Source organism: Megalops cyprinoides, chromosome 2 (genome assembly GCF_013368585.1).
Source record: "Megalops cyprinoides isolate fMegCyp1 chromosome 2, fMegCyp1.pri, whole genome shotgun sequence".
NCBI classification, from domain to species: domain Eukaryota; kingdom Metazoa; phylum Chordata; class Actinopteri; order Elopiformes; family Megalopidae; genus Megalops; species Megalops cyprinoides.
This window is the reverse complement of record NC_050584.1, coordinates 5,324,394-5,352,157: the sequence shown is the minus strand read 5'-3', so window position 1 is coordinate 5,352,157 and position 27,764 is coordinate 5,324,394. Positions and strand designations below refer to the sequence as shown.

General features: G+C 42.8%; 1 protein-coding gene across 2 annotated transcripts in view; it reads right to left on the bottom strand.

Moving 5' to 3' along the window:
• Positions 1 to 27,764, bottom strand: part of slc4a2b (solute carrier family 4 member 2b) — a 68,709-nt gene that overhangs the window by 10,160 nt on the left and 30,785 nt on the right. For both annotated transcript variants that reach the window (XM_036521577.1, XM_036521578.1), the window contains 9 exons: positions 24,185 to 24,347; positions 9,637 to 9,796; positions 9,028 to 9,278; positions 7,549 to 7,679; positions 5,565 to 5,824; positions 4,036 to 4,172; positions 1,473 to 1,653; positions 1,125 to 1,260; positions 581 to 767 (listed from right to left, as the gene is read on the bottom strand). In XM_036521577.1, coding sequence (XP_036377470.1) covers positions 581 to 767; positions 1,125 to 1,260; positions 1,473 to 1,653; positions 4,036 to 4,172; positions 5,565 to 5,824; positions 7,549 to 7,679; positions 9,028 to 9,278; positions 9,637 to 9,796; positions 24,185 to 24,247 — 1,506 coding nt within the window. In that variant the 5' untranslated portion in view covers positions 24,248 to 24,347. The remainder of the gene's footprint in view (positions 1 to 580; positions 768 to 1,124; positions 1,261 to 1,472; positions 1,654 to 4,035; positions 4,173 to 5,564; positions 5,825 to 7,548; positions 7,680 to 9,027; positions 9,279 to 9,636; positions 9,797 to 24,184; positions 24,348 to 27,764) is intronic.

The window sequence follows — 27,764 nt, the reverse complement described above, 5'->3', positions numbered from 1 at the left end:
TTCATAGAGCAATGGCTAATGGTTCAATGGCTAGAGTAAAAAGTATTAGACTCAGAGGGCAGTCCTGTTGGGTGCCACGATGCAAATTAAATGGTACTGATTATTGGTCAGGACCATTGAATGAGGAGAGCTACTTAATAACTCAATGCAAGCGATGAAAACTGGTCCAAATCCAGACTTCTTTTAAAGCAAAAAATGACTAGTTCCATTCCACCCTGTTAAACGCTTTTTCTGCATCCATGGAGATAACAAATTTAATATGGAATATTAAATAAGTGATGAATATTGAAGAATGAGTGACGATTCTTAATAAACCGAGTTTGATCAAGAGAAACCGTGGGAAACATCAAGGGAAACATCCTCAAGCCTTGAAGCCAGCACCTTAGCTAAAACTTTAACATTGCAGTTTAGCAATGAAAGACAGTATAAACTTGCCAACAAGTCCTGCAAAATGGTAAGGTATATGAGGACTTTTGTTAAATTATTCTGAATGTACTATTACTGAACCTACCATGTCAGTGTAATATAACTTGCATCTTTAGTATATATTCAAACATTTTACTCCCAGTCCATACTCTACCTCCTTCTTTTCGATATCAATACGGGTCTCGCTGTCAGTGCTGCCACTCCCCATGAGTGGGTCAGTGATGGAGGGCTCTGGCTGGGTGGCATGATTGGTGGTGTGGTGATGGGCCTTCAGGGAGGTCAGGCTGGCAGCTGAAATGTTCCGAGGAAAGGTGCTGTGCTCCTTTTCATCGCTTGGGTGACTGAGGGAGGACAAAAGATGCAGAAAATGACCAAAAGACAGGTCAACAATGGCACAGAAAAAAAAGAAACACTGGAAGTTCAGCTCAATTCTCAAATCAGTTTATCTCCTCCTGTTCTTCATATGGTCTGTGCCACAATGCATGATGTTACCATAAGTGATGTTACCATGTGCTGTAGGTTACCATGGGGTTAACTAATCAGATCAATCTATAATCTATAATTAACCGTAAATTATGATGGACTGTTGACAGACGAACGTAATTTCGTGGTTATAATGAAATCAAAGATCAAGGAAAAGGGATTGTTTGTTTCCTGGGTGGTTCTTACCATTCCAGGTAAGGCCAGGTGATTCTCACCTATGTTTGAGCAGCAGGGCTCTCATCACATTGGCCCGGTCCTCTGCTTTGATCTGGTCTGAGATGATCATCTGTTCCACCACCTGGTGAGCAATGCCAGGCAGGGTCTTCTGATCCAGATCCAGCAGCACCGCCCCTGGGCACAGACAAAGCTCACCAAATCAGGGCAAGTGGTGAATCAGGGCATGTTGCCACTTTCTCAGTTTACCCAGAGCCACAGTCAATGTCATTCCACCAAATTGTACCAGCAATGTCCTGCAGTGAGAATGCCATCACTTGTGCACTGTGGCAGCCGAATGCACACTGGCTTCCACCTCCTCCTCCTCTCCTCCTTTTCCATTTTCTCACCATGTGAAATGGTCTTGCGCAGCTCGAGCAGGCTGCGGAAGCTGAGGGAAGCTACATGTGGCTTTCCCCAGCGGTCCGTCTCCTTCTCCACGTCCTCCTCAAACTTGATCCAGCGGGCCGTCTCTCGCCACTGCATCTCCTGGTTCTTATCCATGACCAGTTCGTTCAGTTCCACAAACACCTGGGAAACACACGCACATAGTTACTACAGCAGACTTCTACAGACAGCTGCACGTACAAATAAGAAAAGCAGCACCAAGAAAGACAAAAGGCAGTTAGGCCACAGGAGCATGCTAATGGAGTCATCTCTCGTTTGCAGTCCCTCTCTTTCTGAGAACTTTTGAGTGTAAGAGGGTTTCTGAGGTAAGAGGTATCCAATGAAGATGATGAGGGAAAGAGGACATCCAACAGAAAAGCCTCAGCACAGAACAGTTGAATGCATCTGAAACTGATCACATTTCACATGGTTCAGAGACCATTTTCCTTGGTGTTTTAGCTTTACACCTTTGCTTTACCATCCTGCATCTTTAGGTCCTGTGCTACGCAAGCAACTAATAGCTCAAATGACTTAAGCAACTACAGAACATGCACGTCTACCCTATTTTCAACTCTCATTAGCAATCCTTTTGAAAATTTTCAAAGTTTTCAAAGTTGAGCATTTTCAGGTGTGGCAAGATATGGATTCCATGGAAAGAAAGTGAAGCAAATTGAAGAGTGAAGAGCTTTGAAAGATGCTCAAACCATCAAACAAAACTACACAAACTAAGTCATTGCACAACCATAATTCACATGACAAATTTCAATATCAGTACTGGCATAATACAATTTAAGTGGCTGTCCCCTGAAACATTCAAGCAGATACTGCATCATTCATACGTAGTACTACAGCACAACAGACCTGCATACAGGTGTCCTGTCAATATGTCAATATGGCTTCCACAGAAATGTGCTAGTGCAGTATCAGTGCTGCACAACAGCACTCTGACAAGCCAGCCTGCCCGCACATTCACACTTCATACCTTGCCCAACTTAGTTAAGAGTACCCAGGTTACCCAGGTTTTATATCAAACTGTCTACATTTGCTGGAACCCTCTGCAATTCAAAATGCATGCCCACACGCCTCTGACCTGGCACTGCCTCTGGCCAGAGAAGTCCAGCAGGACCATGCTGCCCAGCTGGGAGGAGGAGTAGTGAAGAACCACTGACTGGATGAGTGACAAGCAGAGGACTAATGTGGGGAGGCTGCTGCGCCTGCTCCAGTCTCCCGGAGAAAGGGGTTTTCACCTCCAGACAAGCGCGCAAACACACACACACACACACACACACACACACACACACACACACACACACACACACACACACACACACATACACACAAAGAGGGGTGTTCACCTAGCTGCTGGAGCCTGTGCAAATTAATAAAACATGGCTCCTTGATTGAGACTGTCTGGAGTTCCTGGGTGTCTACTTACCTGCACTGCTTTTTTTCCTCTCCCTACTATTTTCGGTGTGTGAAAAAAGTCATGCATTCATTTTTAATTGTGCTCTCTTTCCTCTCCACAAAAAGGAGTGGGAAGGTGCCACAATCAAGGACTGAGGGACAGCAAAAAAGTTTTGCTTTTTACTAGGATAAGACCAAAAATGTGGGAAAATACCTTAAAGCAGAACAGGTGTTAACAGATACTATGGACAGCATCGCTACAGGAGTCGCAACAAAACTGGCAACAAATTCAGCAGCTTCAGTTCTGTTAACGGGGCAACTTACAAACAAACAACCACCTACAGTCTTGATTCAGTCTACAAAAATGCACTCTAGCATCAAGTCTGCTGTATTTATTACAATACCTCATATTCATTTTGTTTGTTTGTTCATTTTATTACAATGTGCCTTTCATGCCCTCAATGACCTCAAAGCACAACACAGCAAATGGTGGTATTTGGGGTTACTGACCTCAACCATCACCAATGTGTGGCATCCATCTAGGAGATGCATGGCAGCAATTTTGCATTAGAATGCTAACTGCTTTCAAAGTGTAGGAGGAAGGTGCTTATTCAGTCAAAAATAAGAATCATTTGATGGTGTTTTTGAGTAGGGCCATCAGTGGGGAAAGGAGGGGGGGGGGGGGTCTTGGTTTAATGTCTCATCCAAAAAACAGCATCCAGCATCCAGCATCCAACCCCCACACCCCAGGTCTGCCATGTCACATGACAGTAAACCTTGTAGACTTGTCAGACAACTAAAAAACATGTATAGTTACTGCTTAAAAATAGAATCATGAGGTAGGACACTATCCATTACATTACATTTCATTGTCATTTAGCAGACACTCTTATCCAGAGCGACTTACATAGGTTACAATTTTATCCATTTATACAGCTGGATATTTACTGAGGCAGCTCTGGGATAAGTACCTTACCCAAGGCTACAACAATATCCCAGCAGGGAATTGAACCAGCAACCTTTCGGTTATGAGCCCTGCTCCTCACCACTACGCTACACTGCCACCCTGCATGTGAAAAAAAAAAAAAAAATCAAAAAAATCAAGTTCAATCGCACGCTCACCTCATGGGGGGTGCGATCCAGTTTTCTGCTCCGGGTACTGGGCTCCTTGTGATCCTTGGTGATATGCACCAACTGGCCTTTATTGCTCTTCCTGACCAGGTGCCGACGCACTCCAGGAACATCCTCAAAACGGTGACCTGGAAATGGGAACAAATGTGTCACTACAGAAGCTGGAAGGAGTCAGCAGGGCAGTGGTGGACACTACAGAGAAGGATGACCCCATAAGGAATGATACTTGACCTGACATGGTCACACTAAAGGAAAATATCAGGCTCACTGTTAATGGACCACCAAAAAAGACAAATTAATGAGGAGGAATATTCCATTTCATTTTTTTTTGAACAACGTGACAATACCTTAAGGTATGCAAAGATCAGGTTTCAGGCAGTTATTCACCATCTCTGAAGCATAATGGATACAGAAGTCAAAAGCAGGATGACAAAAGGAAAGCAACCTCAAAGTAATTCATGTTATTAAACAAGAACAATGAACAAATAAAAAATATTTCAGGCAACACTTCTTAATTTGCGTTCTGTTGATTTCAGTCCAGCTCCAAGGTGCTGCTGACAGCAATCCAGGAATGGGGCATTTAATTACATTTGCATGTCTGCAAAATTGTACAAGAATGAGCCAGATTCTGCAAGGAGGCTGACTGTCTTGCAAAAGCCACTCGGATAATACCAAGACACCGGGGCATCACAGGCCAGCAGGGTCCCACTACTACAACAAGACGGGCACATCTGAAATGTGGAGGGGTATAGAGTGCCTCACTACAGGCCTGCTATATCCCTTTCAGTCTCTTGTTGCTAATGCAATGACCTTCACTTCAACCACATCTCTGTGGCTCCATTGATCTCCACTGAAGGTGATAAGGAGAGATGTACACCATTTATATCGTGGCACCGTTACAATACACTTGAGCTCCAGGGTGAGACATTGAGGTGACAAATTTAATTAAAAGTCAACTTTAAAGAGGTCAGTTAGTATTGTAGCTTGGAGGCATTCAAAGGTCATTCATGAGTTGTAGTTAAAAAAGTAGTGAAGCGTTCACAGAAAGCAGGTGCCAGTCTTGGCTAACAGTGCATAAACTTACTAGGAAAATAATCAAAAAATGTACAGTGCCAACTCCAAATTCTGACCCTCTAGCAAAAAAAAATTAACAACTGCAAAAGAAATGAGGCCAAGTAATGCAATTATAGGGGCGGAATACAATTAAACTCACATACATATACTAATATACAACAAATGTTGCAAAATGTGAGGTTTTCAATGTACAGTTCAGTTCCTCATTTGAGATGAGACAATACTGTATTTTGGCTGGGCAACTGGATGTAATATAAAAACACCGTCAAGTGTAGACATGTAACTGGTGGATGGAAGATTGCCAAGTGAATTCCAGAAAGCCTAACTGATTTAGATTTTTCTCCAGCATCCTCAGATTTTAATAATGAGTACTTAACACCCTTAATAATATGCTGTGTTCTGATTGGCCAACTCGCTGCCCTTTCCCTTCACCGCAGAGCACTCACTCTTAATGCCATCGAGGTCAGCAGAGGCCAGTGTCTGGGCCTCGCTCTCGTCTGTGGGGATCCTCTGGTACTTGGCCTGCTCAGCACCTGTCATATTGCCGGTGCGGCGACGGTCCTGCAGGTCGTAACTGCGCCATGCGGAGGAGGTGCTGGTTGGGGGGCTGGGATTGTCTGGTGAGAGGGGGGTGCCAGGAGGCTGTGGGATGGGGCTGGATACCTTCTTGCCATCTTTGGATATGGCTGACTCCAGGCCCTGCTCACTGCACAGGGAAGACAGAGGCAGAGACAAGGAACTTGTGTTCAGTATAGATACATTACTCTGGGCCCCAGGGCTGCTGCCGTTGCTATCTGGGTGAAATAGGAACTTCTTTGCGCGCTGTAGGCACAGTGCTATAGCTCATGGCCACCATGTGAGGAGAGTGATCATGGTCCATGTGGTGACAGCAACACTCTTGATTAGAGCACAAAACCCCCACAGAATTAAAAGCTGAATGACTTAGATTAAAAAAATGTCATTCCATCACATTCTCTATATCCCAGAGGGATGCATACTGCATTATGGGCAACAGGTCATGAAATGGAGCAGAGTTCAGCTCTGCCATCAAGTAGAGGGCTCCAGCATGCGCCTCTTTCATCATCTTTAAATGTCCAGCAAAATCTAAACCAAGTTCTCTGCTCTCAGCTTTACAGTAAGCACCAAATGTCTGGATCTCACATGTATATGAACAGCCTAATGAAACAGGCTGAACACTGATAGTGCTCTTCATTTGCTACAAAGCCACAGAGTCCACTTTTCTATATGCATTAATTTGGAGTAATGCACTTCACAGAGCATGGTGATAACTGACACAGATTATCTGGTAGCTGGTAGCTTTCTCAAGGAATGTACTACAATATCACTACAAAATAACTCCCATTTGAAAATGCAGCCCTTCCTCTGGTCACAGGTCTGTAATTGTAAGGACACTGCAGTAGCATCAGGTAAGCAGCCACTGCTAATTTCACCGAGTTGTAGTTGATTTCTGTCAGCACAGTTTATGCCAGGGACTAAGGAAGTCTTTTTATAGCAAGCACTTATTTCATGTAAAACAAGGTGTGACTCAAACTTTTTTAAGGGTACCTCACAGGTAATCAGGAACAATGACTGTGCTAAACAGCCTTTCTCAAAATGCAATCCTTGTCATCCTGTAGCAGTTTGAAGACACTGATACAACAACTGTGAGAACATTAGAAGAAACTATTTTTTCAATCATGTAGCAAGGCAATTATTAATATTCAACCCTCTTAATGAACAAGCGAGCTCTTGTAGTTTTTATACAGTGCCATATTTTTGGCCCAACATAAGGGTAAAACCAAATCTGTGAAATAACTCAAACATTTGACTCTTCATGACAGATCCTTCTGGAACCCCCTAAATCATCTGAATGATCTATGGCCAGCGGTATTGTGCTTCAGGAAGTCTCAGAACAAATGCAGCAATTGAAAACTTCAAGATGAACTTGAGTCCTTATGTAGGTCCAAATAATCCAGCCTTTTGCTAACACTGGACGCTGCTCTTTAATACAAATTTCAGGTCTTGAGCATCTCTAAGCACAGTCCAACTGTACAATGAGATGGAGAAAGAGGGAAAATAAGCTGATACAAAAAGAGGGAGGGAGAGGGAATGAAACATTTACAAGACAGGGTGGTAATCCATCTTGAAAACAAGAAAGAGGGAGGGATGCAGGTAGAAAAAGATGTATACAACGGGAAAGGATGCAAGTATTGTGATGCAGGTCCAGCAGAGCCAGACCCCTGCAGGCTCTCTGGATACCCCTCATACAGCAACATATACAAACCTTTTCGAAAGAGGGGCCACTGCAGTGTTACACTGCTGTAACACTGACCGTGTCCTCAATGTTGCCCTAACTTCAAGACAACGTTGCACGCCAATCACATGTCAAATGGAAAGAAAGAGACAGGGTGGAGGGCAGCACATACTCACTCAGTGGGTGTGGCGTCCTCTGGCAGGTCAGTGCATGGGCCCAGCGTCGATTCAGGTACAATGATCAGCTCATGGGCGGGTAGGGGGCTACTGGACATAGTGATGGGAGGATCATCCTCTGAAACGAAGAACTGGGGAGGGGGGGGGAAGCTTCATCAGACCAACATCTATCTGCCAGCCCCCTGAGATTCATACAGTAGGCATCTCTCATGACCCTTCAATCAACTGTGTTATCAAACTCTGGGTTTAAATGACCCAGCTTCCAAAAATACAACAAATGTTAAATTTTATTAATTCTCCATTAGCATATTAAGGAAGCAAACACATTTGCATAATCAAGACAGGCAAATCACATTAACAAAATGAACCAAACTAACGGCTCAAGCGGACTCAGGTCCACACCAAAACCTCTAGTGTGAAAGCACCCTACATCACTACTGAATTTAGGACATTGTTGTCCATGTCTGTTTTAAACACATTTGGCTTCTGCTGTTGTCTAATAATTGCCAATAAAGCCAAGGGCACAACTGAAGTGGTTCAAGCAGGTCATTTCAATTATGTTGCCCATTATACAAAAGCTCCCTTGTGCAATAAGACAAAGGAAAAATGCCACTTTGTAATGGTTCTGTGGGGACTGGATACATCAATTTCATTATGGTAATCTGAATCATAATTAATAATTGATGATGCTAATTAAATATACATAGTCTGTATGACAGCTGGATCCACTGCTGGTTATGGTTGTTGTATGTTGTTTGCCAGACACAAGAAATATGTGCAGCATTACTTGCAATTTTAAGATAAATAAAATGAAGTATTTTCTGTGTAACAATCCTTGTTTATACTGTATCTGTATCATTGGTGCTATGCTGATGAGCATTAACACTTATACTGACCAAATGCAAGCACCAGTTGTCTGACAGTACAGGATGTCTGTCAGTATACAGATGTGTCATTTGCACTGGTTAATGCATGCTTGTAACATATACAAATAACTTCTGCCTGCACATGAAACTGGTCCACATTCTGACTTCATATTTGCTTCACACATACCATTTCAGGAGATATGCCAGGCAGTGCAAGATCAATCACTATTCAACAGGCTGTATGCGTGGTTCCTGTTAAGTGACTATTAACTCACAAGCAGTGAGTCAAGTGTGTGCATTCATGTCTGGAATGCAATAATGGGATTCATATGTGATGGGAAGACTAGCAACCACTAATCTCCTTTGCAATTCTACTTTCTGCATGAGATCGCTTAAATAATACACTGGGCTCAGTCTGTAAAGGTATGCTATTGGGAGTGCACAGCTTATGTCTGGCTACATTGTTACATGTACAAAACAAGGCTTTGTGTAATGGGTTATCCCTTAACAACCATGGTAACCCTGCACTGCGCCCTGTAGATGAATCCTCCATTGGCCCCTGGAGCTCCTGTAAGCCTTTGGGGACCTGTAAGGTGCCTGACGTCGCATGCACCTGCTGTCCCTGGGCGCCAGTGTCCGTGTCCGGCGCAGGGGTGGCCATCCGGCCATCTTCATTGGGGGTGTTGCAGGGCTCCTCCTCCTCCTCGTCCTCCTCCTCCTCTCCCTCTTCGATGGTGGGGGCCCCGCTGGCCCCTGTGCAGCTCTTCTGACCGCCACTCTTCTTTTTGCCACTCCTTTTCTTGCGCGTGTCGGAGGGGAGTTTGGACAGGGGATGGTGGGTGTGGTGTGAGGACTGACGGTGATCTAGATACAAGATGATTTCATACCGTTCACATGGTTCACACTACCATGATGGGATCCATATTTTCTTCCAAGCTCTTGGTTATCTATTGTAATGAGTGATGCAATTGACCAGACAAGCTCTTAAAACTTGTACTTGCTCTCAGCACTGCGGTGTTACAGGTCCTACTGAAACTAGCTGGACCTCCATGAAATGAAGATTGTTTAAGGACCAAGATATCTACCTACATAATTTATTGGTTTTACTTATCCACAGATAAAGCTGTATGAAACGATGTACTGTCTGATGTGCAAATGCATGAGTGCCCTCCTGTAGAGTAATTCACTACCTGTAGGTCAGCATGCCTTTGTGTTTACTCACATTCAAAATCCTCTTCACTGTAGGTGCGGTACTGCTCATCGGGAACACAGGGGGCGGGGTGCAGGATCTGCTGGAAACTCTCCACCCCCAGGGCTTTGTTCAGGTCCCCCTCCTCATCCTCCGGCTGCACACTGTGGGGGGGTGGGGACACCGGCTCCGGCTAGGGGAAGGGGGGGAGGGGGTGTGTGCATCAGTTAGCATCATATACTTAACTCAGGGAAAGTGTGTTGGTGGAAAAAAGAGACAAAATACCGTGTTCTCGTAACAGAGAATTAGGGAAGAGGTCAGGGGACATACAGAATCAGACAAAAGGGCAAGTGTCCACCATTCAGTAGCTCGGAGGTTGGGAAATGCTTTGCAGTCTTAAAATTACAGTCATATTGTACAATGAAATAGAGAATGAGACCTAAGACAAGGCATGAACAGAAACAAAAGAAAGCGAAGGATGCTGCAAAACAAGAGAGGTGAACCTAGGGAGTAACATGAACCCTTACAATGGCTTGCACAAAATGTAACTTACCCAGAGTCACATACAAGATGAGAACATACTGATGAGCCAAAACATTATGACCACCTGCCTAATATGCTGTTGGTCTTCCGTGTGTTGCCAAAACTGTGCCGACCCGCTGAGACATGGGCTCTACAAGACCCCTGAAGGTGTCCTGTGGTATCTGGCACCAAAACATTAACAGCAGATCCTTCAAGCCCTGTAAGTTGTGAGGTGGAGCCGCCGTGGATCGGACTTGTTGGTCCAGCACATCCCACAGATGTTCAATCGGATTGAGGTCTGGAGAATTTGGAGGGCAAGGCAACACCTTGAACACTTCATCATGTTCCTCAAACCATTCCCTAACAATGTGTGCAGTGTGGCAGGACACATTATCCTGCTGAAAGAGGCCACTGCCTTCTGGGAATACCACTGCCAAGAAGGGGTGTACTTGGTCTGCAACAATGTTTAGGTAAGCGGCACGTGTCAAATTGACATCCACATGAATGGCTGGACCCAGAGTTTCCCAACAGAACATTGCCCAGAGCATCACACTCCCTCCACCGGCTTGTCGTCTTCCCACAGTGCATCCTGGTGCCATCAGTTCCCCAGGTAAATGGACTGCTCATGAAATGCTCATCGGACCAGGCGACCTTCTTCCACTGCTCCAAGCTCCAGTTCTGACGCTCGCGTGCCCATTGTAGGCACTTTCAATGGTGGACAGGGGTCATCATGGGCACTCTGACCGGTCTGCGGCTACGCAGCCCCATACGCAGCAGGGTGTGATGCACTGTGTGTTGTAACACATTCCTCCTGTAACCATCATTAAAATTTTCTATGGCTTGCGCCACAGTAGACCTTCTGTCGGTTCGGACCTCAGACCACTCTCAGTAGGTACTCACCACTGCTGACCGGGAGCACCCCACAAGCCTTGCCATTTCAGAGATGCTCTGACCCAGTCGTCTGGCCATAACAATTTGGCCCTTCTGAAAGTCACTCAGATCTTTATTCTTGCCTATTTCTCATGCATTCAACACGTTGACTACGAGAACTGATTGTTCACTTACCATCTAATCTACCCAGACCTTGACATGTGCCCTTGTTTGGAGATGATCAACGTTATTCGGTTCACCTGTGAGTGGTCATAATGTTTTGGCTCATGTTGGACTATAATCAAAGTTACCTTCATAGCCATTTGAAACCTTTGAAATAATGCATTACCACACTCAAACACTGGGAAGTAGGCATGCTCATTGGCCCAGCAGCAAAGCAAAGCAAAGACATTCTATGCCTATCGTACCATTAAAGCTCAATTCTCTTGTGCATAGCTGGAATCAATTCATGATAAATTCACTGTATTGAATCACTTACATAATACCAGTATCACAAAACCACATTTTCTGCCAATAATGGAACAGTGATCATTCAGTGAAGCTGAGGTCTGTTTTAAATTCAAACAAGCAACATGAGCAGAGCAAATACCCCCCTCATCCACTGTTCTCTGATATGGGTGGACTGAAACAGCCTGCTGACATTGGTATGTTATGATAAATATACTGTTTCAGATCCCACACTGCTTTCCGTAAATTCCCTCTGCAGTTCTTGCCGAAAAAACTGATAAGCATAGGTGACCACTGTTCGGCACACACGTTAGGTGAAACCACAGGCTCCTGGGATCCTGCTTTGATCAACACAGCCTCAACTCACACCTTCAAAACTGTCTGCGGTTTAAGAGGTTGTATAAGAGTATGCAATGATAATAAACAAAATAGTGCAAGGCAAAACAGATTCTTTGCCATGGATATTAATCCAATTAATTAAATGGACAGTAAATCTTAACATATTTACTAGTGATCAATGAATCACCCAGGTATTTAAAGACAAGATTTACTGAGGGCACTGAGCTCTATTTAACCTCTCTTTCATCTACCTTTGAACCCACCAACACAAAGTCCGCTGAGCACTCACTAATGGACAGCCAGTGATGAACAAGTCACACTTTATGAACCGCCAGGGGGCAAGGCTGCCATGTGCTGCAGATTACTGATCGCTGTAGAACAAGGAGATTCAGTTGGTTGAAAGTACCTTAAACCTATAATGACATACAATGGCTCCACCAGTAAAGGGCTGAAATAGCCTCACTCTCCAGATCCCTGACTGAAGCCAAAGTTGCAACACTCAACACAGCACTGGATCCTCAGAAACAGAACCGCTATCCCCAGTGAATGCCTGCCCACTGCGAGTGACAACATTTTTGTCTATAGTGGATGGATGCAGCAAATGTCCAATTCAGCCTCTCGATAGCCCTTGAACTATAGGTTTTTTGGATCATGACAGCAGGTCCCTTAAGGGTGTGAAATGGTTAAGAAGCAATAACGTTCTGAACATGACAGTGCAAAGCCCTTCAGTGACCTCTCTGTGTACACATACCACACATAGGCGTGAACAAAGACCTGTGATGAAAGACCTCCAAAACCGCAACATGTGAGTGCATGTTGATTTATACATATTAAATATTGACATAAGCTGAAAGTCTTTAATGACCACCCCCATCCTAACTCTCTCAACAGGTACTGACACTGTGACATGAGCTGAACACAATCCCCACAGCTTCACACTATCCTCACTGACCTGAAGATGACACTGTCATAAATACAGCCAGTTAAAACACTCATGCAACCTCTGTGCCAAATTTTAGTCCACCGTGCAAGAGGGCTGCGTTTCTCAACAATTTCACTTAAGATGTGCACTCTGGTCATGATTTGCCTTCAAGATTCTAACTGGTGACAGAACAGTAGTATCTCTTTTGGAAGCGACTTTACAAATCTCTCCTTACAAAATTCTAAGAAACTGGTGCTTTGATCAACCAACGTGCAACAATTTCTGACCTTGTTGTCCCTTTATAGTTATCCACCACCAAAGTTCTAATGTGGAAACAAGCGGAGGTCAAATCAAAGGTCATTTGGATGGTCCTCAAATCCTGTGAGAATGGAAAAAACTGCAAGTGAAACTGAAGACTAAAGGAAGGTCTGCTCTAAGGGCATTACGGGCCCTGGACAACTCAGGAGCAAAGACATGAGTAGCCCCTTATTCCAAAATCCTGAACAATGCCCTCACATTGAGCTGAAGGTCAGGTACAATATACAAGGCTGATCTTGGCATGGCAGTTTGGAAGACATGCAACGAGTCACAGATTTTAATTCAGATTGTGGAAAAGTTACCATTTCTTGCACTATACTTCAAAAGCCATACTCCAAGGCAAGTTAGACTGGCATGAAACGGAGAATTACACTTTATTTTTGATGCAATGTCTCTCAGCGCTTCTCGGTAAACTACCAGAGCTGGTGAGGAAGTGTGATGGAGTGGCAAAGAGGTGACAAAATCTTCTGCCAATAACATGCCCTAAATAGCAGGACCGATTGCAAACCACCACACTGCATATAATGCTAACATTTCAAGACTTCACAGGGCTGTGTCAAGCCCAAGAGATTCAGCAGAGGAACTCATGAATGAATCTACACACACAGGAAGAGGGAAATAATGTGAATGTAGATCCAGGTAGATTTTTCTCATTTTCAAAGGTGAAATTCACTGCAGCAGCTGAATTAACCCACTGAGCTGCAACCCTTTCAGCATAAACATCAAGAGGGAGTAGCAATGCAAAGTTGCAATTTTCTATCCTGCCTGGTCCCAGCTGACTTGAGAATGACGGCAAAGTGAACAGTGGTTCGTGCTGTCACAGGAGATTCCCCTTTGTGAGCTCATTTCCCCAAGTCCGACACATGTAACTCTATTCCCATCTTTCTCCGAAAGCCCCAGGATGCAACAGGTGTGGGACTTACCAGACTCATGGTGCGATGGGGGGGATGCGTGGAGTGAGTGTTGAGATCAGTGTTGTGGTGCTTGGTGGCAATGCTCCTGTCCCTGCCTACTCTGCCCCACCATCCTCCTCAATGCCACCTTAAAAATCACACCCCTCGCCTCTCGCCCCTCTCAGCCCAGCCTCGTGATGCCCTAATCAGCATCGCTATCACCAAGCCTGGCACATACACGGACCTCTGATTGCAGCATGGTAAGATAAACAGGACTCTCCGTTTCCATTCTGCCGTAAGGACGAATGTCTGCCCGCGTAAGGGCACACTGTATTTAGATTGTCTTTAACAATAGACCCCATTCATCACAGTTCGTTAACTTTCCCCCATGTAAATATTGACCAAGGGTGCTTTTCTCTCCCTTTCTGTCGGGGCCTCGTGGCGGGTGCACTGGCTGGGATGCCGTGGGAGCACTCTGGCTGTTAGACCAAATGTCGCAAAGAGTGCGAGTGAGAGATCTGACCTTTTCGCTTTGAGGTGAACAAATGTTGATGAGCATAACTGCATGCATAAAAATACAGAGGCTCATAACCGATTCATGCATCATGTTTTTAATAACTGCTTAACTGCTTGGTTTCCATACTTCTCTAGTCAGGATTCAGTCTGACCAAAGAATGCATTCCAACTGCAAACAAATTATTCACAAATTCCAAAATGCATGTCACATCATTCACATACTAGAAGCACAAAATCTTTTGTACACACAAATATTGAATCTGGCCAATTAAGTGTTCAGACTTCATGCGTTGCCTTTTGGTTTTTTTCACCTTTTGTGAGGATGAAATGCAATGCTCTCTACTCCCATCCCAACATCACCAACATGGGTCGCATTTCTCTATTAAAAAAAAAAAAAAAAGCTCTTTAAACAGGGTCTGGGCACAGTGCAGCCAGGCAAACCCCACTTTCCTGCTGTGAGAAGTTAACATACAACACACTGATTTATTTTGTCAGAGAGAAAGTGCATGGTACTCTCTATATGGCTCTGCACATCCCATTGTCCCATTGTCTATGTCTCACCTTTTGGTCACCTGTTTTCTTTTAGGTATTCAGCAGAGGACCCACTCTCATCCAAACCTCCTCATCATAACTATTTCACAGGGTTTAAGACTGGGATCCAGGATCTCTCGTTAATATAGATTCTCCATTACCTTTCCCATCAGAAATGGGACCAAGGACATCTTCAGGTAAATGGCACCCTAATGTACCATGCTGCACTGCAGGAAACATCAGCTGAATGAGACAGTTGCAAGGAAATGCGGAATGCACAGATCTTTGTGTATAGCTTGCTTAAACAGTTGAAAGTGGTGCTATGAAACTGTGTGTGTAATCAGGTTGTAGTTGATATTCCAAGAGGAGAGCCTGTCTGAAGCTCTAAACGGAATGAGACTGAATATTTGATTTGAAGTTTGATTTAGTATTAAAACACTTTAACTGAAGAGAAACTCAGTTTTATTCACTCACACACTCACATCTATATTAATATGGGAGAGAACAAGGACCAGAATTCAGAATTTGGATTCTGAATCATTGGTCTTTCCTTTTTCCCCCCAAGAAGTGCATGAAACTCCTGTTCGTTCTGTGTATGATTCACTTCAAAGTTCAACAATATGAATGTTCAATCTTGGGATTCATAGAATATCAGATTAATTGAAATGCACATTCCACTGACAAGTGCAGACCACATCTGTCCTTATCTGGCAGAAAAAGCCTAGTTATGATACATCTGAGATTGAACACAGGCTGTAGGGCTCACCCTGCATTCAAGATGAAATATAACATTTCATGGAATGATAGTCTTTTCATATGTATATTTTTTATAAGCACAAGGTGCCAGTTTTGATTATACAATCAAAAAGACACCAGTTACAACTTACAGGTCACATTTGCCATTTGGGTTTAAATTAGTTGGTCTTAGTCTTGGTTAAAGCAGTGCTCAACCAGTTACAGCTATATGACACATGTGGCTTGTAATGTAGCTCTCAGAGTTTTTCAGCAAGCATAAAGAAAGACCGACACACAGCACCTGTTCCATACAGATTCAGTTTGCTAGGACCTCAGAGTGAGCATTCATTACCACAGAGTGCTCATCTTCATGTGAGAGAAGGCACAGCCTGGCTTATGACGCTGAAGTTAACACGGTTATGAAAAAGCTTACCGTCGTATGGCTATTTAAAACACAGAGGGTGGTTCTCGCACAAATCCTGGCACCATCTGTGATGCCTGCACAAAGACTGAGTCTCATTACATGGGTAACCTGAGGCAGGGAACCTGATCAATAAGACACAGAATGGTTGTCTTGGTTAATTTAGAGATGCAAACCAGAGCTAGCAATGGGCAGGATTAATGTGATTTACAAGTGCGAAGTCAGGAGCTCCACTTTGACACATTTAACCAGTATATACCAGATTCCCCAGCCTGGAAATTCCTAGAACCTATGCAGGTGGCCTTCGGGGGGTAGAATGTCTGAACTTGCATGCTTAGAATGTGAAGTGCTTGAGTGAAATCATACAGAGGGAACCAACCCCCTGTGCTGGAGAGAATGTGCACAGTGGCAGGCAGGAGGGAGGCTGACATCACAGCAACAGGAAAAGCAACTTTCCCACAGCTGCAAGTCCTATTAGATTAGTGTCAGGTGAAACACATTCAAAGACACTGAGGGCTCATCAAGATATCTCATCATCTTGAGGCCTCAGCATGATGGTACTCCAGAAATAACTAAAATCACATTTAGCTTTAAACACAACTCCTATAGCAGTAGCCATAGGTGTAAAAAGCGTGTCATGTAATGACACTTTTAGATGGTTGCAACAGTTATGGAGGGCTTGAGGGAGGTAAAAATCTCACAGAGTCAGCACACTACATCTGTGACTAGGGCAAACAAACTCAGGAAAAGGGGGGTGTGCTGTGATGGGTGTAATAGATGATCCAGTAATAGCACAAGTATTGAGTCACTCAATTCCTGTTGCAGCAAGCCTGAGAAAATACCATGCTAACCAGCTGAGGTGCAGAGTGAACACCAGCCCATCTTGAAATCCACGACTAGCCTAAAGACTGTCGAAGAAACAATCCCAGTTTGCCCTGGGGTCAAGCTAGTTCATGAATATAGCTGACATTCTTGTGTTGCTTTCAGGTATGTGACAATGTCATGATGACACTGACATAACACAATGTATGACCACGATGGGAAAACTGAAATCCAAAAGAAGCGCAGAACAGCAGAGTTGGCAAGATGCTAAGATGCTGAGGATTTGAGCTACCTGTGCTGAATGGTAGAGCGGAATTGCTTACATCAATGGCATAGTGGCAGTAAGGGTACCATTTCAACTGCAACATGTCAGGTGGTTTGCAAGTGCATTGCAGTCTCTGACCTGGGGTGTACTCACACTAGGCGATTCGTACCGTGCCTGAGCACGTTTGACCCCCAAAGTCTATGAAGTTATTTTTGTGTCTTTTTAACGCAAGCATAAAAGACAGCTTCGAGAGCTGCATTTCTCACACTGCAATCAAAAATCAAGTTTGTCTTTTTTGTGTCACAAAAAGTTTTGATTGCGAATCAGTCCTCTTTGGTTGCGAGTCAAAAAGTTTTGCTTGCGGGTCAAAAGGTTTTGCGTGTGGGTCAAAACGTTTTACGAATCAAAAAGTTTTGCTTGCAAGATGGACTGGACGTAAGGGGCTGGATCTACGCTGATGGATGAGAGAAGAGCTGGCTGTTATAGACCCCCATCTGCCTCAAAGGATGCTCTCAGATCTATTTCAGATATTTTACATGAATTAAATGATTGTGAATTCATCCTTATGGGTGATCTGAATTGGGACTGGCTTTCAGGGACCTCAGATTGTTTTAAAGAATTATGTGTTTCCTCAAACCTTGTGCAACTCATTAATGTACCAACAAGGCCAAATCCTAAAGCACAAAATAAATCTACCCCGCTTGACTTAATTATAACAAATACATCTCATAAATACACTTCAATTGGCATACTTTGCAATGATGTCAGTGGCCATTGTGCAATTGCTTGTGTCAGGAATACAGAAACCCCCAAGGTTAAACCTTGTTTCATTTTTAAAAGATATTTTAAAAGTTTTGAAGAGCAGGCTTTCCTGCATGATTTGTATTCCAGTGATCTTAACAGAGTTACTTTGATTCCGGATGTTGAACTGGCATGGGAATATTTTCACTCAATCTTCCTGTCTATTTCTAATAAACATGTTCCCATTAAGAAGTTTGGGATCAACGGTAGGGATAACCCCTGGTTCTCGGACAGTCTTTCGGAGCCAATTCGTTTAAGAAATAAATCATGGGCCCAAGCTAGACTTTCAAACTCCTCTGTTGATTGGACTATGTTTAGAACCCTAAGGAACAAGTGCACCTTAATGATTAGAAAATCCAAATCAGAGTTTTATCTTAAGTCAGTTACGGAGAACCTAAATAACCCCTCAAAATTTTGGAAACAAGTTAAATCCTTGTCAGGTACACATGTTGCCTCAAGTCTCCCAGAGCATATTCTGGTTGGCTCAGATGAAATAAAGAACAAAGCTGCCATGGTTAGTCAGTTTAATAAACATTTTATTCATGCTGGATCTGCACCTGACAGCTTAAATGTAAATAAATCTGCCCCATGTTATGCCACTACTGCAACTGATGGAAATCTGGATTTATTTGATTTTAAACCCATTTCTGTTGCTCAAGTCTGTAAAGCTTTGAAAGACATTAATCCCAAAAAGTCTGCAGGTCCAGCCAATCTGGATCCTTATCTCTTAAAGGCATTCAGCTCACAGATTTAGTTTACAGTGCTTGACTGCTCTATACCATCCATTCCCAAAGATTGGGTTGCGATCCATAGGTGGGTCGCAGGAGATTTTATTTGGGTCGCCAAATAAATTTGCAGATCTTTTATTTTTCTTTTATTCTTTTATTTAAGATTTATATCTGCAGTACACCTTTGAGCCACATGAGCCACATGGTTTTCTACCACACTCATGGTTTCCGCATAATTCTGCCAGATTCTGCAGCCAGCCACAAGAAATGGATGCTTGGCTAATAAAAAAGAAAGACCCAGCTAATGATCAGACTACAGCTAACGTTAGCCAAACTACCGCCCATGAGGAAAAGCCAGCATGTAGTATTAAGTATAAAGAATTTAAAATGTGTATATTGTTTTACTGATGGGAGGAAATAAAAACAATGAGATAGCCTGTTAAAATAAGTGCATTTAGGCAGAGTTGTCTCATTTATAAAGTATTTAACATGTGTATATGCTTTCAATAACACATGCATAAAACGAAGCTGTGATTTATACGTATATCTCTTCGAAATGGCTGGTTTACTTATTCAAGATAATATAAGGTGATGTGGAAATGTCATTAAAAATGGTCAGGAACGTTCATTTATGCACAAATTCGCTCTTCCCACGATTCATAGATAAGGCCTATTGTGAACTAGGTTGTGATGGTTTGTCATTTTCAAAAAGTGGGTCCCCAGAAAAAAAAGTTTGGGAAACACTGCTCTGTACTGATGAATACTTCAATGCTTAAATTCACTGGTGGAAGCCCACATTTATTTCAATGAAAAGTGTAAACAAAAGTCAAAACATGATAATTACTTCTCTTAATATGACACATAATTTGAGGAATCAGGCTTCAACTTATCACTCTGAGCTCTGGAACTATCTCATTGCACATGATTGTGCTGCCCTGGATTGTACAGACGACCAAATGCTCACCTTTGTTTGGTGCAGGAAGTCCATTAATTGCCTGCCAGCCTCCCAGTTCCATTCCAATGGAGAGCCTAGTTAAGACCTACCTTTCCCATTTGTTAGAGGGAAAAAGACAACAGACCAAGCAGTTTATTCTATAGCCGTATCAAACTCTGGGGAAGCTCTATCACATATAGCTTTACTGGTCTTATCGCATGACCACAGCAGGTATTGCATAGTTTAAGAATGTTTTTCCCCCTTTATCAAATTCAATTAACAACTGGCAGGGTTGCCTAGACTCCCAAACACACACATATGCAGATAGTAGTGGTTTTCTCCCTCTCACACTCAACCTCAGAGGGATAATGATTAACTCCAGGGAATAACAGTTGATGGCTCCAGGGAAATACACTGACCACAGCTCTAGGGCAAATAAAGGGCAAATATATACTTATTTTTGATGCATTGCACTTCTTTGCCCATGGTTTCACATAACAAACATCCTGTAAAATGAACCCTTTATCATTAAGCTAAAGACTGCAACCATCATTATAATGGAACGATGCTTGATGGATTGAGAAGGCACAGGTGAGTGTGGAGAGATGCAACATTCATTTAAGTATTATTTCCTGCCTATAGAAAAATCTTACCCAAAGCAACATGAAAAACAAATTATTAATATACACCACATATCAAGAGCCTACAGGAGCAGAAGAGCAAGGGTAAGCCTCTTCATCTGTACTGATGAGGCAGCACTGTTCTTCTGATTGGTTGTTCCCTTATGCAAGGTAGCCTGCATGATTCAAGTGAACTGCTCACACAAAATGATTCAAGGGACTACATAGACTGACCATACTGAAAAATGTAAGTCCTTACGATAACATCCCTCCATAGCATCCCTAATATACACTACTGTGACTGGTGGCAGTCTTACAGTGAACCTGCACACCAAGCTGTTTCAAGAGATTAACAACTCAACAGCCAGGTTGCCATACCAACTCCCAATCTGGCAGTGGATCAGAAGCCACCACTTCTCTGCAGACCAGCAACAAGTCTCTCTCTAAGCTGACATCAAAACAAGAACCAGCAGGAACCAATCCCAAAGTCAGAGATGTTTTTTATAAATCTTGGGAAGAAAGCAAGCACAGGCATGGTATTGCCACTTTTTACCTACAAGTGTGCAGATGGCAACAGCTCTCTCAGTAGGGCCATAATTACTGTACCATACCCCACCATATGGGGACACTCACAAAATCTTCTTCAGAGGAAATTCAATGGGAAATGGAAGAGGCTGTGATGGCTGAGGGACTGAAGGGCTGGCTCAAACATGTGTGCACTGTAAAAGGATGTAAGCTTACACATCACTATGCTGACTCATGGTGCCTGGCCTTCACAGTCTTTTGCAGAGTGGATTATGGCCAGGGGGGCATACTTGATGCTTGAGGTCGCTGTATGTACAACATCTGAGGCCTTCCAGACGGGTAAGCCAGACAGACGAGTGCACTACAGCATTAACTGCATCTCTGTTGGAAGCTGGGAGTATTTAGACTTTTGTGGTGCTGAAGCAGCTGAACTGCCCCCTCCCACCCCTTTTTGACTGTACTGAGCAGGCGGATGCCTAGTAGACGATATTCATATGAATATGAGCAATAGTCAGTAAGTGTAATGGGCATGACTGGACACGGAAGAGTCAAAGGTTCCGCCAGTTCTGAGGTTATGTTATGTTTCTCCATGGGCTGGGGTCCACTTATACTTAAAAAGACAAGGACCCCATCTGACCCCTGTTGGTTGCTGATCCCTTTGTTGTAGTACAGTAAACAGATGACCTCTTCAGCAAAACTGCAACAACCTTACATAGAGCTTGTCTCCTGCCTGACAGCTGATGCAAATTCAGGAGAATTTAGTGCAAGAGTTTGGAAACAGGAAAGATACAAATAACTGAAGCCAGCTTGGAAATATTCAGTCTTCAAGGAAAACGGCATCTATATGGCACCTTATCCAAAAATAAAAGCACTGAAAGTACATTAGAACAATTTCTTCAGTGAGCAGTATTACTTGAATAAAATACAAATGTGGCATATAAAATGTTATATGGCATGTTAAAGTGCAGTTGGACATAATGGCCCAAGCAGTTTTCTTCTCTATAGTGCACCAGCACACTGATCACATTGTTTTTCCCTTCAAACCTCTCTTACAACTTTGCTGAACTACCACAAAAATAAACCAAGAAAGCCAAACACAACCATTACCCATTTCGTCCTCTGAAATGTTTAATCATCACCAAGTGCTAGGCTTTTTAACGGTGGTAGCCTTCCTAACAGAACCATTCTGTCCACCTACAAAATTCATTGTTATCCTTTGCTATCAAAGCCACAGGAACACAGATATTGGGACTTTACTAGTCAGAACAAATGGCTCAAATGAAACATTCTGTAGAAAGCAATGTGGAGCTGGTACTGTGAGGTTTTGTAATTGCAGAGGGGTTCACTGTGTAGACCTATGAGCCTCTGTGGCAACTGTAAAATTAAAAAAAAAGACAACCCCCCCCCCCCAAAAAAAAAAACACATACAACATTCTCCTGAAACAATCCTTTTTTCTTTAAGTTTATATTAGGACACTGAAGGCTCGTGTGCCCAAGCATCATGCCCACTGCTCATTGGACTGCTCACCTGGCATTTAAACTTCAGTGGCTGCTCAATGGCCATAACCCACAAGAGGACAACCCCAATCCAAGTTTCATGTAGGATAATGCCTCAGTCCTCATTAATTGGAAAAGCTACCTTTTAACAGGACAACGGCATCCACGTGATTTGGCACCTATGTTTTGCACTGGAGGAAATGGGAAAAGATCAGAATCTTTGATACCCAAAGGCACTCATCTGAGAAAGATGGACCTGGCCAGTTTTAATTGTTGACCAGTTAATTTGCAACAAATCACAGATCTTTCCACATTTCCACAGACCATTATGGAATTTTGAAGTAAAAAGCCCAATTATCAGGATTTTCCAGCTCAAAGGAGCAACAGTAAAGAGACATTCACACTAAGATGAGTACACGCTAAGCACTGATAGAACTGTACCTTGAGATGTGCAAAAACCAACTTTTTCTGGCATTTAAATTTTTACAAGAAGAGCAACAGCTGCAGTTTGGGTCACCACATTGAGCAGTAAGAGCAAGGACCAGCTGACAAGATGCCTAAAAGCACAGTTAAGGGAAACCATCGGCAGTGAAAACGTCCTGGAGCAAGCAGAGCACAGCTTATGATTACAATATTCAAGGTAAGCTGTATATGAGAGAGAGAAGAAGAAGCCCAGTCTCATCTGTGATCATTTTCCCTTCCAGCTTCAAATGCAATATTGCAAAACATCCATTCAAACATGCCAGGAGAATAAAAGGTACAATCACACGTCACTGTATTCATAAAAATAATCCAAGTCCATCATGGGGTGGTACTCACTTGGAGGTGCTAACAGGTACAACCATTTTGTGTAGCACATATCCAGTCACAAGTCTACGAAGACTCTACATTTCATGCAGTTAACGTATACACTGTATTACTGATCGCCACATAAAAATCAATCAACATAAATAAATTAGTAACTAGAACAGTTCATAGATCATAAATGGATCTTATTCAAAGGAATTGTTAACACTGCAGAACAGACAGTGTTACAGAAGAATGGGCACAATAGGCAGTTATGGTTGCAAAGGGCTCTAAATGGCAGAAATAGTCTTGGAAATATTCAGGCTAACATTGGGAAACATTGCAAATATAGGAAAAGCAATTTTATCCAAGAAATGATTTCACTTCATCTAATCTAAGTGTATCATGTGATAAATTGCTGCAGACCAAGTGGCATTTATAGCTCTGTACTCTGCTGTGCACCAGCATGGCTACTGCTTTCCACCTACATGGCAGGTTTATAAAAACATCAAAAGAAAAATCACAAGAACCTAACGCACAGCCACAATCTTTCCATCTTAAATGTGCTGATGTAACAGGAACTGCATCTGAATACTGGCATTGTCATGATAATGGGATAATCAGGATTTTGGACAAGAAAGGTTGTGAACTGGGGAAACAATGAAAAATCATTAAAAACACATTGGCAGGATTTGTGTGTTTTGATATAATGCAACTGAACTGAAGCTGTTTGACTGTAAAGCAACTGAAAGCTACAGATACTGAAAGAGTGAACTTTTATTTGAATTAGATGGACATAACAATGCATGCATTTATAATACTATGAGTAGAATTTTCAGAATTCTTACAGGTCATTAAAAGATGAACAAGTACAGTATATACCAATCTTCAAAAGGTATTCCAGCAGTTCTCTAGCAAGGATCACTTGTAATGTAATAGATGTATCTGGATTTAGAAATACAGGTGTACTCCTGTAAATGGATATATATGCATTGCCTTAATTACACACTTGCATTTCACCAAGATGGACAGAATGTTTTTCCTTACACAAGTAATGGGCGTACTCACATGGTGGATGACGGAGGCCACAGCATTGGTGACTTTGCTGGAATCTGGGGAGTCATGACTCATGGCTGCTCTGGTCTCTGTGGTGGGGTTACAGCAGGCAGAGCTTGTGGGTTCTTTAACCTTTTTCTTTCTCACTCAGCGGGGAGGTTTTTGGCAGCATAACCTGAAGATGCAGACAGACACTACTAAGTATAAGTGCAGCAAATGCACAGCAAATTCCCTAAATGTCACACAAGGTCACTCATGTAACTACCTTGTACATCTACAGTCAAATGGGGTTTAATTCATTTGCATCCAATAGATAAATGGCCCATAAAACATTCAACGTTTATGTTATTTGTGATTTGCAGTGAAACACAGAGGTTCACTCCAATATTGAAGGAACCAGATGCTTATACCCTTTAGTACTGATCACTGCAGCTTTTTGGCACATATATACTGTAGAAGCAGTCACTTGTTTAAATTCTCAATACAGAGCAAACCCAAACATTAAACAGGTCTTGGCAGAATATGCCAGAGACCACTAAATAAGTCGCCCTTTAAAAGGTAGGCTGGGTGACCTATAGTTTCTGTAACCTGAGTGCACAGTTTGCTGCCCTGTTCTTCTCCATGGGGAGAGGCGGGGCCAGTGCAGCAGCACTTACACACAAACCCACGGAAGATCATTAACTGCAGGCTCCCTGATAAGCACAAGATAAGCACATGATCCGAGTGTACTCGGATAAGGGAAAGTACATGGTTGCATTTTCACTGTATGTGAGACAAATCTGCATAAGCGCCCCCCCCCCACACACACTCACACACCTCCGCAGGCACCCTAGAAATTATGCATTTATCATTTATCGAAAACATTACTGGGCCAAACATTTTCAACAGCAGGAAAGCACTAGATATTGCAGATATTTGCTTTTGTGCAGAAAGCCAGCCATGTCAGTTCACAGTGGTGCTTTGAAGAGATATAAACAACCACACATGTTTATACAAATGTGTTCTGAAGGTTGCCAGTTTTAGATCCCTGGTCCCTGAGAGATTTATTAAACCAGTTCCAAGACAGAAACATCTCATAAGCCATAGTCAATGACGGAACAAGATTAAAGTCACAGGCAATCTTTATATGCCTGGTGAGTGCAGTAACAAAACACAAATATTTTGGCAACTCTCCTGTGTGCACTTCACATGAAAGATGTATGACCTTGCCATTTCTGTACAAGTGTCTTTTTTGATGCTTAAATTAGCCTTTCTTTGGAATGTTTGGTTTATGTTTGGAACCTTTAGTTCATGGTAAAATGTTTTCCCACTCTTCGCTCATTCATCATATTTTTATTTGGAGGAACGAAACAACGCTTGCTTTCTGTCAACACCCTTATGCTTTGATTAATACTGCAAATTCTTTATCTGAATGAACTTGTACAACAGGCAATGTATGAATCAGTGTCAGAATTTTATGAAATTATATATTAAAGTTAAGTTTACAGTATGCATTGACTTAAGTATTTGTACAAAATTGTTGCAGAAACCAGTTGCAGATTATTCAAATTGTATATTTTAAGAGATGCCATTTAATATCGATACACTCCAGTTGCATTTTCATTGATATTTGTATTTTAACAGGTTATTTGCAGTTCTTCTGGGACTTTCCAAAGGAGGGATTTAAGCATGTTACTAGTTAGTAAAATGAAATCCTTGTACTTAGTGTAGTTGCATAGAATGTATTCATTCTAGTCTTGGAGAATTTCAGAGGAGAAACTCCTGTGGTGTTCCAGCCTGAATAATATTTACTTCAACAAGGTTATCACTGTCCTGTGTACACTAGTACCGCTTTGGAAAAGTGCAGCGAGCTCATTAAAATGCCCTGCCATTCTATCATAGTGAGGAATGAAGGAAGGAATCAATGACTAAATAATCTAACCACAGCAAATCCGAGTCCTAGTAAACGCAAGTGTTTAAAAAAAAAAAACCTTCAGAGTTAAGCCCCCTCTTCCTTGCAACTGAATTTTCCTTTGAATGCGGTTTCAAAATGGTTATGTTACAGCACAAAGTTGAACACGGGTCTCAGGCATAACTGACCCTTTCCTGCAGTCCTAAGATCAAGGCAGAGGTGAGGGCAGGTGGACTTAAGTCAAATGTGAGCAACAACCAGATAAATATCTGTGACCCAGCAGGCCCCAGTGGAAGAACACTAAAAAGTGAAGCTAAGGGTCATTCGAGCCCATTTACCTATCTGCAGACATGTGTTATGACAACATGAAGAGGACCACAAGCCCTCAGAATTTCATTTTTCAGGATCTCTTCAGCAGTCTACCTGGCATAATTAAATGAGAGGGAGCAGCCACCAATTAACTTGTTTTTTTTTTTAACTATAAATCACACCCGAGAAGCAGCTTCAGTCTGTTTAATAGAGCAGCTGTTCTTCCACATGGAATTGGATTGAATGTTAAGGATTATAGTTTCCTTCCCGTCATGCTCAGAAACAGATTTAAGTCCGAAACCTTTCAAGGTCAAGATAATGTTCACTAGTTAAAAAGGCATAGTAATATCAGTGGCTTTGTTAGCAAGCCAGCTGGACTGTCTTGAAAAACAAGGTAAACTGGGCGAAGTAAAGCTGTGGGGGGAACAAAATGTAATTTTCACTTAATTTAAACCCCTCAATTCAGAGTACCCTTTGTTTGCCTTACTTTGTGCACATGACCCCCACCTCTCACAGACCTTTGTTTAAAGACCCCCTTATCAGCAGCACCCCCACAGGTAACCCAAGGCACAGGCGCACCCCTAAGGACAGCCCCCAGGTCACCTTTTGCCCTCTGACCTACCCGTATCCATTGGCCACCAATAGGAACCCCAACAGCGCCAAGAATTTTGGACAACATAAAAGTTGTGGTGACCTCCCCCACCTCAATGCTCCACCAATTGTGGGGTGAAGAAATGGGGACACCAAACTCTTGGGGACAGATTGTTGTGTTGTTGTGTGTGTCTTTGCCCATGTAAGTACTTTGCCTTGGTTAAACTGGTTATATTACAACTGTCTGTAGAGAGAGGAGGTTGATATACATCCTTGTTAAATGTACATTGTGTGTGCACTGTAATTAAGATTGTTTCAGTACAAATAAAAGACAAGCACAAAGTGTTTGTTTGCAGAGGATAACGTGTTAGCATCATGCATTGTTTTTAAAGTAGACTACACTGTTGCGGAACAAATAGCAGATGAAACGATTATTCTACTATCAGCACAGCTAGCTTGCATCATTAATTCCTCTGGGTGCAGCGGTGCAATGTAATCATAATGGTACGCACTCAGGACCTCATGCGGTTGTGGCCACAACCACGTACCATTGTTAGCTCTCTCGCATGCACAGTAGCTCAAGGTGACAGCCCCTTAAGTGTTAGGCAACCTAGCCACTACTAGCTCACAGTCAGATTGCGTGTACCACGGCTGTGAGAGAAGCGCTGCACTGCTTAACCAAGAGTACTGTACCAAATGCATGCAGAGGAAATTCGTGAACGCATAGCTGTATAGGGGCTGTCGGTTTAGCTGTAAGGCTGTAAGTCACGTTTGTGTAGAGGGCTTCCATTCCACTGCAAT